This window comes from Schistocerca serialis, chromosome 1 (assembly GCF_023864345.2).
Source record: "Schistocerca serialis cubense isolate TAMUIC-IGC-003099 chromosome 1, iqSchSeri2.2, whole genome shotgun sequence".
Lineage (NCBI taxonomy): Eukaryota > Metazoa > Arthropoda > Insecta > Orthoptera > Acrididae > Schistocerca > Schistocerca serialis.
In genome coordinates this window covers 138,775,620-138,791,071 of record NC_064638.1, presented here as the reverse complement: position 1 = coordinate 138,791,071, position 15,452 = coordinate 138,775,620, and the positions used below count along the sequence as shown (strand labels likewise).

Below are 15,452 nucleotides of genomic sequence, written 5' to 3'. Positions count from 1 at the left end.
CTCAGTGTTGAGCAAGACAGCCAGTTGACTACAGACGACCTCTTCATCTTCGTCATCCTGGGGTTCTGCCTCTTGAAATTGCTATCTTGTCTTGTGGGGGTCAGTAGGTTGCAACGATTGTTAGGGGTCTGGTGGCAGTGGTTACTTCCACGGCCACTGCTTCGATTTCATTGGTAGTTGGTATGAATACCTGGTGGTGGGGACACCCTCTTTGTATGTATATGGCCACTCCTACGCCTTGGGTTGGCCAATCTTTACGGTAGCTAACATAGTTGGAAACTGTCGCTTTTATTCCCGGTTTAGGTGGGTTTCCCCCATTTACCTCTTGATTAACAATGTCATCTGCATTAAAGATGCACATTGTCAGGCCTTGGATATTTGGTCTTCTTTCCATGATAGGGTTTTGTGACTACTGAGGAAGTCGCAGAGGGGAGCGACTGCTGGACTGTTGCATGAAGGGCCACAAGGATCTGAGTGTTCTGCTCCTGGGCCTCCCTGAATTCCTTCATCATTTCCATGACGAGGTTCATGGTCTGGACCATAATGCCTAAGTCGAGATATCGTCGGTCGTGGCTGATATCTCTGCTGGACTGCTCTCCGGTTCCCGCCGCCGGCCAATCACGCGCCCGTGGAATCGCCTGATACGCCTGGAGCGGCCAGTGGTGGGGGACGCGTGTGCAGGATTCGGTCCTGACATCCTTCTCTATCTGCTCCGTCCATAGCCCTTGGTGGAATAGACCGTTCTTCTCTGATTTTCCTCATTGCAGGCTCCCAGGCTGTGCTGAGATGGTAGCCACTGTCGTGGTCTATTTAGGGTGTTGTGTAACCATATTTCTATAAACTCTTTGATTACTGAGTCCCAAAATCCGTTTGTACAGCATATTTTCATTGTGTCCTTGAAATCGAAGGTATGCTTCTCGTCAGTACTATGTTCCGCCATAACAGATTTATTGGTCTGACCCAATCGTACATGCCCGATGTGTTCATTGTGGCACTGTGAGATGCAACGTTGCGTCTGTCCTACATATTGCATCCCACATTCGCATCCAATCTAGTACACACCAGGTGCCATCAGACCTAGTGGATCATTGGTTGAACCGAGAAGGTCTTTGATTTTTCCCACTGCGCGGAAACTGGTCTCCACTTTATATTTCTTGAGAATTCTCGCGATCTTGACCACTGGAGGACCAGCATATAGCAAGAATGCACAGCCCATTGCTTCATCTGCATCCGGTCTCTCTTCTCTCTTCTTGTGGTCGGTCTTCAGAGCTCTCGTTATTTGTGTCTCACTGTATCCATTTTTCTTGAAGGTGTCCTTGAGGCGTTGCAATTCTCCTGGAAAACTTGCCTTACGGCAGATGGACTTGGTCCTGTGCACTAAGGTGTTGAGTACAGAATGGCGTTGTGCAGGGTGGTGGCAGCTGTTGGCATTAATATAGAGGTCTGTGTGTGTTTTCTTTCTGTACACTGCGTGTCCCATCGCACTGTCCATGTCTCCCAGAACACACATGGGACTGGACAGAAGGGAATACCTTTGCCAATGGCGAATGGTCCAAGAAGAAAGCCACCAAAAGACAGTGCAAGAAATTCCTTCGACTTCCAGAAGTGCGACAACAGAAAGAAAAACCATATCTCAACATGGTGGTTATTAATCTCACAAACAAGGAACTGGATAAGCCAAAACAAGAAGTGCTGTCGAAGGGTCTAAAATTCGCCCCAGTTCCGAGGATCCTGCCAAAACGGGACATCATAAGTAGGATAGAGCAAGCCACAAGTAGACTACCTGAAGAAGCTGCAGAAGAAGTAAGAAGAGACGTCTGCAAAGTACTAGACAAAGCAAAGATGCCGAAGAATAACATTTCGGTGGCAGAACACAACGCACTACAGGCACTCAGGGAGGACCAGGACACAGCGGTCTTGGCAGCGGACAAGGAAAACGCGACGGTGCTGCTTAAATCAGAAGACTATTGGCAAAAAATCGACGCCCTCCTGCAGGAACGACTAGGGAAGGACTCACCACCACAGTGACTCGCAAGACCGTTGAGATGCACAACAACTCGGGACTAGAGAAGAATATCATCAGGAAACTGTACCCGAGGGCACTGACACTACCACGTTTCTATGGCCTTCCAAAGGTCCACAAAGAAGGCGTCCCATTATGACCTGTTTTGAACACTATTAACTCGCTGACATACAATATTGCTAAGCATTTGTCACAGATGCTAAAACCCTTGGTTGGTTATGGTCCACACCATGTGAAAAACTCGGCTGAATTTAAGTAGGTACTGCAGGGCATACGGCTGGAAAATGACGACCTACTAATCAGCTTCGATGTGACATCGTTATCCACACGAGTACCAACAGAAAACTCCCTGGCTTTACGTGAAGAACACTTTAAGGAGGATATCATGAAGCTCTTTCGCCATGTGCTAACCACCAGCTATTTCAAATGTGGTGGGAAGTTCTACAAACACATAGATTGTGTAGCTATGGGCTCAGCCCTAGCACCAGGCATAGCCGACCCATACATGAAACACTTTGAAAAGCTAGCACTGGACACCGCTAAACACATGCAAAAAACCTGCTACAGGTACATTGGCAATACTTTTGTAGTTTGGACACATGGCAGGGACAAACTGCTAGAGTTCCATCAACACCTCAATGGTGTACATGGAAATATCAAATTTACAATGGAGATAGAAGAGAACAGAAACTTACCCTTTCTGAATATCTTGATTACAAGAAACATGGGACATGCAGTGTCCAGAAAGAAAACACACGCTGACCTCTATCTTAATGCCAACAGCTGCCACCACTCAGAGCAATACAATTCTGTACTCAACAACTTAGTGCACAGGGCCAGGTCCATCTGCCATAAGGCAAGTTTGCCATGAGAATTCCAACATCACAAGGACACCTTCAAGAAAAATGTATACAGTGAGACACAAATAAGGCAAGCTCTCAAGACCGACCACAAAAAAAGAGAAGAGAGGCTGGATGAAGCTAAAGCAATGGGCTGTACGTTCTTGCCATGCGTTGGTCCTCCAACGGCCAAGATCGCGAGAATTCTCAAGAAACATAAACTGGACACCAGCCCGCGACCGACGATATCTCGACATTCGCCTGAAGATGATGGAAACGCATTCCATTGAAACATTGCTATCAGACGACAACGCTACTCGGCTGACAACCCGTGAAGACTTCATATATAACTATCATTTTATTAATGGTCTCATATCATAACATGTGTTCTTTAATACCATATATCTTATAAATATCGAAGTCTGATGTTTCCTTGTTCGGTGACCGTAGAAATTCTATTTGATGGGCCACAACACAAACTGCATTAAGAATATTTATGTCATTTTATGAATGAGACAACGTTTAGTTTAAATGTAGAGGGAGACCAAGATCTGAATGCAACAAACAGGAAGAAACAGTTGCATGTCACAGCAAGAGACCTGCATAACATAGACTAGTGTGAGGAGCTGCATCAAACCAGTCTTCAGACTCCAGACTACAACATCATCAAGATTTGTTAATGTGCAAGAATACATTAAGCAGACTGGAACACTAAGATCATGAACAGAAAGAATAATACTATCAAGTAAATATTTTATTGTTAATATGGAAGCTATCTGTCTATGTCTTTTATTGTTTGTGAAAATCATCTTTGAATTTCGGAGATTGTCATACTCAGCCAAACTGATACAATTTTATATATATATTGCAAGATCATCACATGATTGAATAAGAAATAAGTAAATAAATAACAAATGAAGATTACATAAAGAACAAATCTATCACCTTTAAGCACATAAAGATGTTTCACAACCACAACAATGCTGTTTTGTTATCCTGAATCATACTTCGTTATAGACAGGCTGCTGTTGACCCCCACTTTCAACATACATGGTTGACAGTGAAATGATCGTATAGTTGTCAAAAAGTTTGTTCAAAGACAGCATTTATTGGCAGAAATTTTAGTAATTTGAATTCATACCATAATCCCCACAAAATCAGTCAATATCTGCTTAATGTTCTTCAGAAATTCGACGTATACTATAGCTGCACTTGTGTCGTAATGAAGCTTCTTTCCTTTAAGTTCAAGTGTGGCATTAGAAAGTTTCTGCTTCTGGATCATGATTGTTAGACAACTGATCACAATCACATGAAGTTTTATTGGGTTACCTAGACAAAATAGATTGCTTGTCACTATATACATGCTAAGCTTCAGCCTCAAATGCCATTCCTCACGCTTTCTCCACCTGAACGACACTTTAATAAAGAAAAACAATCGCAATTATGGAACTTTTTACAACGACTTGAATGAACACCGCTGCCTTGCCAGACATTCATGGGACAATATTAAGATAATGAGTATCTCCAAATCTACATTTGCATCAATCTAAACGTTTACCACGGAATGACATGCCTTGCATGTTTTCAGTTATCACACACTTCCTCTTGTTGTTTCCTATTTCAAATCACAATAATATGGAACTTCTAAGAATCCAAGTCAACTACTTATTCGTCAGTTCTTGTCACTATCTTGAGAACAGATAAACCTGTATAGTGACAATTGTTTCTGACAAGCTAGCAACAAGTTTGTGATCTGCAGAAATCATAATTACAAATTATAGTGATTGATAATAAGTTGCCAGGTTTGCAATCGAGTTAATAATTTCTTTTTGGCACACAGTATTCCAACGACTGACCATACTGTTGTATTCAATTGTTCCAGGCAATGACTGTAAGTTGCACAGGAGAGCTTCTATGAAGTTTGAAAGTTAGGAGACGAGATACTGGTGGAAGGAAACCTGTGAGGACAGGTTGTTAGTCGTGCTTGGGTAGCTCAGACGGCAGAGTACTTGCCTGCGAAGGGCAAACGTTCCAACTTCGTTACCCGGTCCAGCACACAATTTCAGTCTGCGGGATGTTTCATAATAGTGCACACTCTGCTGTAGAGTGAAAATTTCATTCTAGAATAATACAGTTTTGTTTGGATCCTGCTTCACTTATTCAGTGTCTGAAATCTACACATCAAATTTGTTTTTCTCATAACTTTTTTCAAGTTCTAGTTTGTGAAGTTGGGTGGTGTTTTTATATGCACCATCAGTCCTCTTTAGGACTACAAATTGCTAAATTAAGTGATGAAATACTAACGTGTGTGCACGCTTTTTGACGAGCTAACCTTTCTTCAAATAGGAATCCTCCTAAATGTGACATATTTCACTAATGTTCATGTTTCCATCTAAATACTGATTTTTGGACTCCCTTCTGCAATAGTGACACTCTACAGAAACAAAAGACAGTATGCGTTCTCCAGAATGAGATTTTCATTCTGCAGCGGAGTGTGCTCTGATATGAAACTTCCTGGCAGATTAAAACTGTGTGCCGGTCCGAGTCTCAAATTCGGGACTTTTGCCTTTCGTGGGCAAGTGTTCTACTAACTGAGCTACCCAAGCACGACTCACGCCCCGTCCCCACATCTTCAATTCTGCCAGTACCTCGTTTCCTACCTTCCAAACTTTACAGAAGCTCTCCTACAAACCTTGCAGAACTAGCACTCCTGAAAGAAAGGATATTGTGGAGACATGGCTTAGCCACAGCCTGGGGGATGTTTCCAGAATGAGACTTTCACTCTGCAGCGGAGTGTGCGTTGATATGAAACTTCCTGGCAGATTAGAACTGTGCTTAGGTAGGTCAGTTGGTAGAGCACTTGCCCGCGAAAGGTAAAGGTCCCGAGTTCGAGACTCGGTCCGGCACACAGTTTTAATCTGCCAGGAAGTTTCATATCAGCGCACACTCCGCTGCAGAATGAAAATCTCATTCTGGAAACATGCCCCAGGCTGTGGTGAAGCCATGTCTCTGCAATATCCTTTCTATCAGGAGTACTAGTTCTGCAAGGTTTGCAGGAGAACTTTTGTAAAGTTTGGAATGTAGGAGACGAGGTACTGGCAGAACTGAAGCTGTGGGGACGTGGCGTGAGTCGCGCTTGGGTAGCTCAGTTGGTAGAGCACTTGCCCGCGAAAGGCAAAGGTCCCGAGTTCGAGTCTCGGTCTGGCACACAGTATTAATCTGCCAGGAAGTTTCAGTATGTGTTCTCTCGCTTACTTAAGAGCCTGCTCATGCACTTTCTTTCTATTTCCCTGTTTCACCATTACTTCTTTCTCTATTGCAGTATCTTTTTTATTTTGGGGACCACAAAGTTGTCGTGTATCGATAGCTGATGTGTAGTTGAAAGAAACTTGCGTTTACTAACTCTAATTATTTTCTCTTTAATTTTAAAATGATAAAAAATATTTCTTGAGCGATGAATACTAGTATGTTCTTTAACATACCTTTATTTTGGTTCTACTATAGTAGTATGTTCGAATACAGATTCTCTTTGCCATGTTCCAGGAAACAGAATGCAAATTTCATCAGCTATATTTGTTGTGCATCTTATTCTACATTCGTCATTGCAGGGTGGTAATAGAGACCTACTAGTAATAGTTTTCCCCTTTTTGTTTACATACCGTTCACTAGAGCGTTCTTTTCTTGCACAGATGCCCTTTCCACGCTGTTTCATTTATCTTGTGTTTGTCACAGTTTATCTCAAAAATGATAATAATAACAATATTATTATTGTTATTATTATTATTATTATTATTATTATGAACAATAGGTGTTTTTGAATGTAATTACTGTATAGCCAAAATATGAAAAAGAATACTACATGTTCTTAGTAAATACCTGTTTCTTCCTGTGAAGAGCTGTTTTTTTTTTCTTCCCTCACTGTATCAGCATCATCTATAACTGGAATGTTTTCAACATCAAAACAGTATCCTCCTCTGTTTTCAAATTCTCTATCCCTTCCATTTAACGATTTGTCATTAACAAAATCTACATTGACCTCAAGATCTTGAAATAAGTCAGTTGATTTGTTTGTCTGCTCCAAAAATGGATTCATTACCTGACAGGAGAACAATATTGTTAATCTATTTTTCGCGAAATAAAAGCCAGCCCTTCTACCTTGCATATTATAGTAATAGTAATAATGATGATAGTACTAGTAGTACTAGAAGAAGAAGAAGAAGAAGAAGAAGTAGAAGAAGTAATCATATAATTATTTAATACTTGTATTGTATTGTATGTTAACCAGTGACCTAGAGACGACAGAGAGGCTCCATCCCCGCCACAGCCGCAGTGGTCCACAACCCCACGACGACTACTGCAGTCCACTTCACCCCTCCTCTATCCCACACCAAACCCAGGTTTATTGCGCAGTTCAGCCCCCGGTAGCCCACCCCCCCCCCCCCAGGGATCGTCTCATACCAGACGAGTGTAACCCCTATGTTTGCATGGTAGAGTAATGGTGGTGTACGCGTACGTGGAGAACTTGTTTGCGCAGCAATCGCCGATGTAGTTTAACTGAGGCGGAGTAAGGGGAACCAGCCCGATTTGCTGAGGCAGATGGAAAACCGCCTAAAAACCATCCACAGACTGGCCGATTCACTGGACCTCGACACAAATCCGTCAGGTGGATTCTAGCCGGGGACCAGGTGTTCCTTCCCGCCTGGAAATCAATGCGTTAGACCACACGGCCAACTGGGAAGGCCATATTTAATACTTACTTGCATTGTTTATAGGATGGAACTTCATTACCTCTGTCATGACTGTTCTCATTAACATTCAAGGCATTTAACTGCAAGCTCACCATGCCCCTGCTTTTGCTTTTCGTGTTAATAAAACACCAAATTCACACACGACTGTAAGTTTGCAATATGATGCGAAGGCAGCAATGTGACAGATATGCAGCCAGTGTTACCAATAACAGCATTATCAAAAATGGTACACCAATAATAAACCACTCATATTCCTAAAGAGAAAGAGTTACACCTCGAACTGCAACCTTTCTGCTTAGGAGGTTGATTGCTGTTGTTAACGAAAAATTGTTACAAAGCAAAATGTAACATTTCCCAAAAGAAAATAAGGATTAAATAAAATTAATTTAAAAATGATATATGTGCTTTGTTGCCTATTTCTGACATTTTTAGATTCGTGACAGTTTCACATAGCAAATGGTTCAATTTAAGTAGTCAAACAATGGTAATGACTGAGCCATCAAAATACTTGAAACTGTTTTATTCACCAAGATGTGGAAGTAACTAGTCCACGGCAGTGACGGGGTAGTGGTTGATGATGCATACACATGTCAAAAGCACTGCAGGAAAACCAAGTGGTGCATATATACATGTCCACAGCACCTGGAGAATGGCAGAGCAGAATGTGTATTCATGTTCACAACAGTGAGAGTGTAATTTACTACTTCCTTCATCCCTCTTGCACAATTTTTCTTCCACGTTGGCATAATTCCCTCACTTAAAGTACTACATGACTTCCATTATTGATGGTTTTAGCACAAATATCACTAACATCAAGTACAGTAGGTCATACTTTATTCCTAAATCAGAAGTCATATGTATCGCAACTAACTCAAGACACTTGACTATGATACAGTTGAGCTCTCTTAGAGCAACATCGGTTACAACAACAACTCGACTATAATGTCGTGATTTCTGTGGTTCAGCCATATTCCTTGTAAGAAACATCCTTCTTATCCTTGCCTAATATGACAAATGTATATGCATGTACCTCATATGTAATGTCATTTTCAGCCTGTTAGCAACAAGATTTTCCAAGAATCAATGTACTATAGGTGGAAATCTGGTGTTGTAATTTGGAAACCTAGCATATTCTTCTCTCTGCCCTTCCATCAACAATAGGTGTAGTGTGGTCTCCCCACCGTACTGTTACCCAAGCGCATTCATACTACAGTAGTGATGACAATCACATTCATACTACAGTAGTGATGACAATCATAGAACTCATCAACAGTGCATGTGATGTCAGCTTCCATAACAATTTGTTATTAACTGTATGAATTTAGAACAGGATGCCCAGTAAAAGAAAAGTTTGGACAACAGAAGAAAAAGTGAAAGTGACTTGTGAAATCGAAAATGGAACGATAAAGGTTGACATGTGTTGTCAATTTGGCCCTGTGAATTTCACAATCCAGATGATTTGGAAGAACAAGGGTAAAGTTGGTACTGCATTTGAACAAAATTGATCTAAAATTAAGTGGTTATAAATAACTGAATGGAGCGACGTGAATGAAGTGCTGCTTAAGTAGTTTAAGCAACAGGGAGAAGCATGACTGTACCCTTTAGTGGACCTCTCCTTATGGTGAAAGCAGAAGAAGTTGCCAAGAAATTAAAAAGTAAGGAATTTTTGTGCAGCGGAGGCTGGATTGAGAGATTCAAGCAACGTCATGGCATTATTTTTAGCAAAGTGAGGGGTAAAACCAACAGTGTAAATGCTGCAACAATCCAACAGTGGCTCACTACCATATGGCCTAAAATTCGTGAAGGATATGCAGACATCTTTAATGCAGACGAGACTGGTATTTTCTATAAATTGACCCCTGACAAAACTCTGAAATTCAAGCGCGAAAAATTTGTTGGTGAGAAGTTATCCAAAGAACAAATAATAGTTCTGGTTTGTGCAAGTGCAGATGGAACTGAGAAGAAAAAATTGCTTATGATGGGGGAATCAAAAAACTCTTTGTCTTTTAAGAATGTAAAGAATCTTCAGTGCACTGCAATGCTAATAAAAAGTGCGAACTCTTTGAAGCTGATACAAGGAGTTAGAATCGAAAGTTTAGAAGTAAGAAGAGGAACATATTAGTTCTTGTTGACAACAGTCCAGCCCACCCTTCATCCACTGATCTGGAGAATATTAAGCTTGTTTTTCTTCCTGTAAATACCATAAGTTTATTGCAGCCCTTGGACCAAGGAGTAATTAGGAATATGAAATGCCACTGTGGTCAGCTGATATTACTGAAAATGGTGCAATGCATTAGGAAAAAGTAGGACTACTCTATTACACTTACATGTGCAATCACATGATCACATGCATTAGCAATCCTCGGAGCTGGGTCGCAGCACAAACTTCACGAACTATTTCCCTCATTTGGGAAAACAACTGAAGGAATAAATGCAGCCGAAATTGAAGACACCTCCTATGACACTGATGCTCTGCCGCTAACTGCATTTCTACCAGAAATCAACTGTAATATTCTCAATCAATGCGACTATGAAATGTATACAACAACAGATGATGACCTTGTTACAACTGAAGCTCAAACTGAAGACGAAATTGCAAATGTAGTGAAGAATCAGTGCCACAGTGACCATGAAATGAGGGAAGGAGATGAAGAAGAAGAGGAAGAAAAAAAAAATGAAGTGCCTGTCCCTACTGTGAGTGACGCTTTAGAAGCCATTGGATTTGTGAACATGTTCTATGAAGCTAGGGGAGGGAGAAGTAAAATTGCAAATGAAATAATGAACATAGAACGTAATGTAGGAAGTGTGTGTTGGGCAAGTAAACAGTAGAGTAAAATGACTGATTACTTCATTCCTAAGTGAAGAAGTTTGATGAATACTCGACATACTGCTTTATGCAGGGTATTCATGTAAGCTTAAGAGTAAATAATGTATGTAAAATAAAAAAATGCCAAATAAAATGTTTCTTCTACATTTGCCACAACAATACACTGAAAAAACGAATCTTGGTTGCAACGGCAATCGTTTATAACAACATAATTTTCCAGATCCTTTGAATGTTGTTACAGCCAGGTTTCACTGTACATATCGATGGATCCCCACAATCTCGACTGTGCCTGCAATAAATTATAACTAAATTAAAACATTGTGGCACACACAGTTTTAGATTATAGATTAGATTAGATTAGTACTGGTTCCATAGATCATGAATACGACACTTCGTAATGATGTGGAATGTGTCAGGTTAATAAAAGCTGTCTATACAAGATATTACATTAGACAAAATTTTTTTTGGAGGTTGGAAAATTACCCATTTACTATATCCAAAAATTCATCTAATGAGTAGAAGGATTTGCTATTAACAAATTCTTTTAATTTCCTTTTGAATGCTATATGGCTATCTGTCAGACTTTTGATGCTATTAGGTAAGTGACCAAAGACTTTTGTGGCAGCATAATGTACCCCTTCTGAGCCAAAGTTAGATTTAATCTTGAGTAGTGAAGATCATCCTTTCTCCTAGTGTTGTAGCCATGTACACTGCTATTACTTTTGAATTAGTTTAGATTGTTAATAACAAATTTCATAAGAGAATATATATATTGTGAGGCTACGATGAAGATTTCTAGCTCTTTAAATAAGTGTCTGCAGGATGATCTTCGATGAGCTCCAGCAATTATTATGATTACACGCTTTTGTGCAATGAACACTCTTTTACTCAATGATGAGTTACCCCAGAATATGATACCATACGAAAGCAGAGAATGGAAATAGGCGTGGTAAGCTAATTTACTCAGATGTATATCGCCAAAATTTGCAGTGACCCTAATAGCATAAGTAGCTGAACTCAAACGTTTCAGCAGATCCTCAGTGGTTTTTTTTCAATTCAACCCCTCATCAATGCATACACCTAGAAATTTTGAATATTCTACCTTAGCTACCGATTTCTGATCAAAGTCTATATTTATTAATAGGGTCATTCCATTTACTGTGTGGAACTGCATATACTGTGTTTTGTCAAAGTTTAATGAGAACCCATTTGCAGAGAACCACTTAATGATTTTCTGAAAAACATCATTTACAATTTCACCAGTTAATTCTTGTCTGTCAGGTGTGATAGCTATACTTGTGTCCTCGGCAAAAAGTACCAGCTTTGCATCTTCGTGAATATAGAATGGCAAGTCATTAATATATTTTAAGAATAGCAGAGGACCCAGGATCGAACCTTGCAGCACCCAATTCTTGATTGTTCCCCAGTTTGAGAAATCACCGTTTTTTTGCATATTTTGTGAACTGTTTATTTCAACTTTCTGCTCTCTTCCAGTTAGGTATGATTTAAACCATTTGAGCACTGTCCCAGTCATACCACAATAGTTGAGCTTATCTAGAAGTATTCCATGATTTACACAATCAAAAGCCTTTGATAGATCACAAAAAATCCCAACAGGTGACTTCCGGTTACGCAGAGCATTTAATATTTCATTAGTGAAAGTATATATAGCATTTTCCGTTCAAAAACACTTCTGGAAACCAAACTGACATTTTGTTAAAACTTTATTTTTACAAAGGTGTGAAGCTACTCTACAATACATTACTTTTTCAAGAATTTTGGATAAGGCAGTCAGAAGAGAGATTGGGCGGTAGTTGTTGATATCAGACGTATCCCCTTTTTTATGCTGTGGTACAACAATGGCATACTTCAGTCTATCTGGGAAAATACCCTGCTTCAGAGAGCTATTACATATGTGGCTAAGAATCCCACTTATTTCTTGGGAACCAGCTTTTATTATCCTGCTGGAAATGCCATGAATCTCATGTGAGCTTTTATTCTTGAAAGAGTTTTTATCTTGCAAATTTCAGATGGAGAGGTGAGTGGAATTTCAATTGTATCAAATGGTGTGGGTAAGGCCTCTTCCATTAACTGCCTTGCTTCTTCTAATGAACATTTAGATCCTATTTTCTCTACAACATTTAAAAAATGATTATTCAAAATGTTTTCGACTTCTGACTTGTTGTTTATCAAGTTTCCATTAACTTTAATGGTGGTGCCGTCATTCTGTAGTCTTGGTTGTCCTGTCTCCCTTGTAATAATATTCCAAATTGTTTTGATTTTGTTATCATAGGTATTAATCTCAGACATGATGCACATGCTTCTGGGCTTTTTAATAACCTTTCTTAATGTAGCACAGTAGTTTTTATAATATTTGGCTGTTTCTTGGTCATTACTCTTTCTTGTTGTTAGATACAGTTCCCTTTTCTGGTTACAAGATGTTTTTATTCCTTTAGTAAGCCAAGGTTTTTTGCATAGTTTCTTACAATTAGATTTGACTACTTTCTTCGGGAAACAGTTTTCAAATTCTCTTACAAGTGTATCATGAAATAAGTTATATTTTAAATTAGCATCAGGTTCCTTGTACACCTCATCTCAGTCTAACTGCTGAAGATTTTCTCTGAAGTTTCTAATTGTTGATACTTTAATTGAACACACAACTATTGAGGGTAGTTTTGAATTACTGAATGGAACTATGTCATATGCTGTAACTAGCTTAGCATCATGATCAGAAAGCTCAGTCTCAACAGGACAAGAATTTGTGTTTTTAAACCTATCTTGGTCTATAAAATTGTTATCTATCAAATTGCTGCTGTCCTTTACTACCCGAGTAGGAAAATTAATGACAGATGTCAAATTGAAAGAACCGAGCAAGACTTCCAGGTCATTCTTCCTATTACACTCTTTCAATGAACCAACATTGAAGTCCCCACAAATAATAATTTGCTTTCCCCTATCTGACAGATAGCACAACAAGGCATCCAAGTTTTCCAGGAATAAATGAAAGTTTCCTGAAGCGAACCTATACACTGTTACAATTATAAAAGAGCCCTCCTTCAGTTTAAGTTGACAGGCACATGCTTCTACATGTGGCTCTAGACAAAACTTTTTTTTATCTAAGCTTTCTACACAGTGATAACTTTTGACATATGTGGCAACTCCTCCTCCCACCTTATTCTCTCTACTCATACATGTAGCTAGTTTATAACCACTGATATTTACCTTTTCCATATCAGACACAATGTGATGCTCAGACAGGCATAGTATATGTATTACATTATTAGATTCAATGTCATCTAAACAAACCAGGAGCTCATCTACTTTATTCTTCAATCCCGGAATATTTTGGTGAAAAATGGTAACATTATTTTTTACTTTCCTTTTCTGAGAATCTACTTTTTTCTTTATCCACCAATATTTTGGTTAAATATGGTAACATTATTATTTACTTTCCTGTTGGGAGAATTTTCTGAGTTTTGGACCTCTTTAGCACCTGCCTGCCTGAACTTCTCATTGGACACTGATATTAGCCTAAAAAAGATGTACAACCATGAGTACCAGTCTCCCCCCTTATAGATTTCGCCAACAACCCTGCCAGTTTACCCTTCCCTGTAGGCCATGCCTTGTGAAATCCCCCCTATCAATAGCCTCAACAGGAACCAATCCAATGTCTGACAGAGTGGCTGCCCTACGCAACTGATCTAACTCCATATTTACCCTCCTGACAGAACGGTTCAACTGGGCTGATCATGCTGCATGAAAGCAGGCACCAGCCCAACATTGGTATGGGTCGTTGCTGAGGCTATTTTCACCAGGTCACAGTCAATGCTGTAGCCATGATCCCTATCAATACTGTTTCCCACTCCAACGACTACCATCACATGATCCTGCTTTGTGAATACCTTGCACAAGGAACCTATATCCTCTACCACCTGGCTGAGACTTGCACTTGGCTTGAAAAAGTTTGTGACCTGGTACCTGTCACCTAATTTTTCCTGCAAAATCTGGCCCATACCTCTTCCATGGCTGCTACCTAGCAACAGAACTTTCCTCTTACTTTCTACTTTTTTTGAAACAGTTAGTTTCCTAGTGAAATTCTGTTGCATCTTAAACTACATCTATTTCTACTGGAGCCTCTTCCTTACTTAACTGTGGTAGCAAGGCAAATCTATTGGTTGTGCCAATTGGGAAACTGTCAGACACTGTCCTCTTTCTGTGGCCCTGTTCCCAGCTACCACTTCCCACCGCTGTTTGCCCTCCTCCCCCCTTAACCTCTTCAGTTCCTCCCTCGCTCTGTCCAAAACAGCCTGAAGAGTTCTAATTTTCTCCTCCTGTTCAACTATAATCATATCTCTTGAGCAAACCCTGCAAGAGAATGGAAGAGTCTCGTTTGCTTCCCCAATTTCACGCTGCTACAATTTCCCCAATGAAACCACCTGTCACAACAGCTGCACAAAACCCCTAAACTAACTTTCCTACTGCAGCTCACACACTTAGTATCCATAGTAGTTTGGAAATTAGTTAAAGAGATTTGCTAAGTGATAACAATAATATATTAAATACAGATGCAAAAGGACACCAAATATGTATTGGAAACTAATTTGTAAGTATATCTTCTCCTTATATTCATATGAAACATATGTTATATTTTAGCAGGATGTGAAGATCATCTGCCTTATATTTTAGAGACCAGGTATTTATATGCGGAAATAAAATTCTGTTTCCATTACAAGTAGGGAGATGTACAGCATCTTGAGGCGAAGTTTAGGTGCATGGAATTGTTTACTTTGCTCTGAGACATAGATTTGATTAAATAGTTGGGTTACATTGTGGTGATTATAGGTCTTTTATGTTACAAATACAGCAGTAGCAAACTGGCATGAGTAATAAAATTTATAGGTAAATAAAGTTAACCGAAAAACTACATATCTCTGAAAATTTTTGTCACGAGGTTTGCATAGGAAAATTTCTTCTTACTCTTTGGTAGCGTCTGCGTTCTAGTGGAATATCTTCCA

General features: G+C 39.7%; 2 protein-coding genes across 2 annotated transcripts; both read left to right on the top strand.

The window, feature by feature from the left end:
* Nucleotides 1–1,638: 1,638 nt before the first annotated feature.
* On the top strand, nt 1,639–2,028 carry LOC126456105 (uncharacterized). The gene has a single exon (XM_050091894.1). It carries the CDS (start codon nt 1,639–1,641, stop codon nt 2,026–2,028), a length of 390 nt encoding a protein of 129 aa, XP_049947851.1.
* A 7,170-nt stretch (nt 2,029–9,198) lies between these two features.
* On the top strand, nt 9,199–10,439 carry LOC126455998 (uncharacterized). Its single transcript, XM_050091789.1, has 2 exons — nt 9,199–9,661; nt 9,967–10,439. The coding sequence occupies exons 1-2, from the start codon at nt 9,199–9,201 to the stop codon at nt 10,437–10,439; spliced, it is 936 nt and encodes a 311-aa protein (XP_049947746.1).
* The last annotated feature ends 5,013 nt before the right edge of the window (nt 10,440–15,452 follow it).

Bases quoted from the DNA above. Each gene is read 5' to 3' on its own strand.
- LOC126456105 (XM_050091894.1), top strand. From the start codon at position 1,639: ATGGTGGTTATTAATCTCACAAACAAGGAACTGGATAAGCCAAAACAA.
- LOC126455998 (XM_050091789.1), top strand. From the start codon at position 9,199: ATGACTGTACCCTTTAGTGGACCTCTCCTTATGGTGAAAGCAGAAGAA. The intron at 9,662-9,966 runs GTGCGAACTCTT...CACATGCATTAG, and splicing joins CACTGCAATGCTAATAAAAA to CAATCCTCGGAGCTGGGTCG.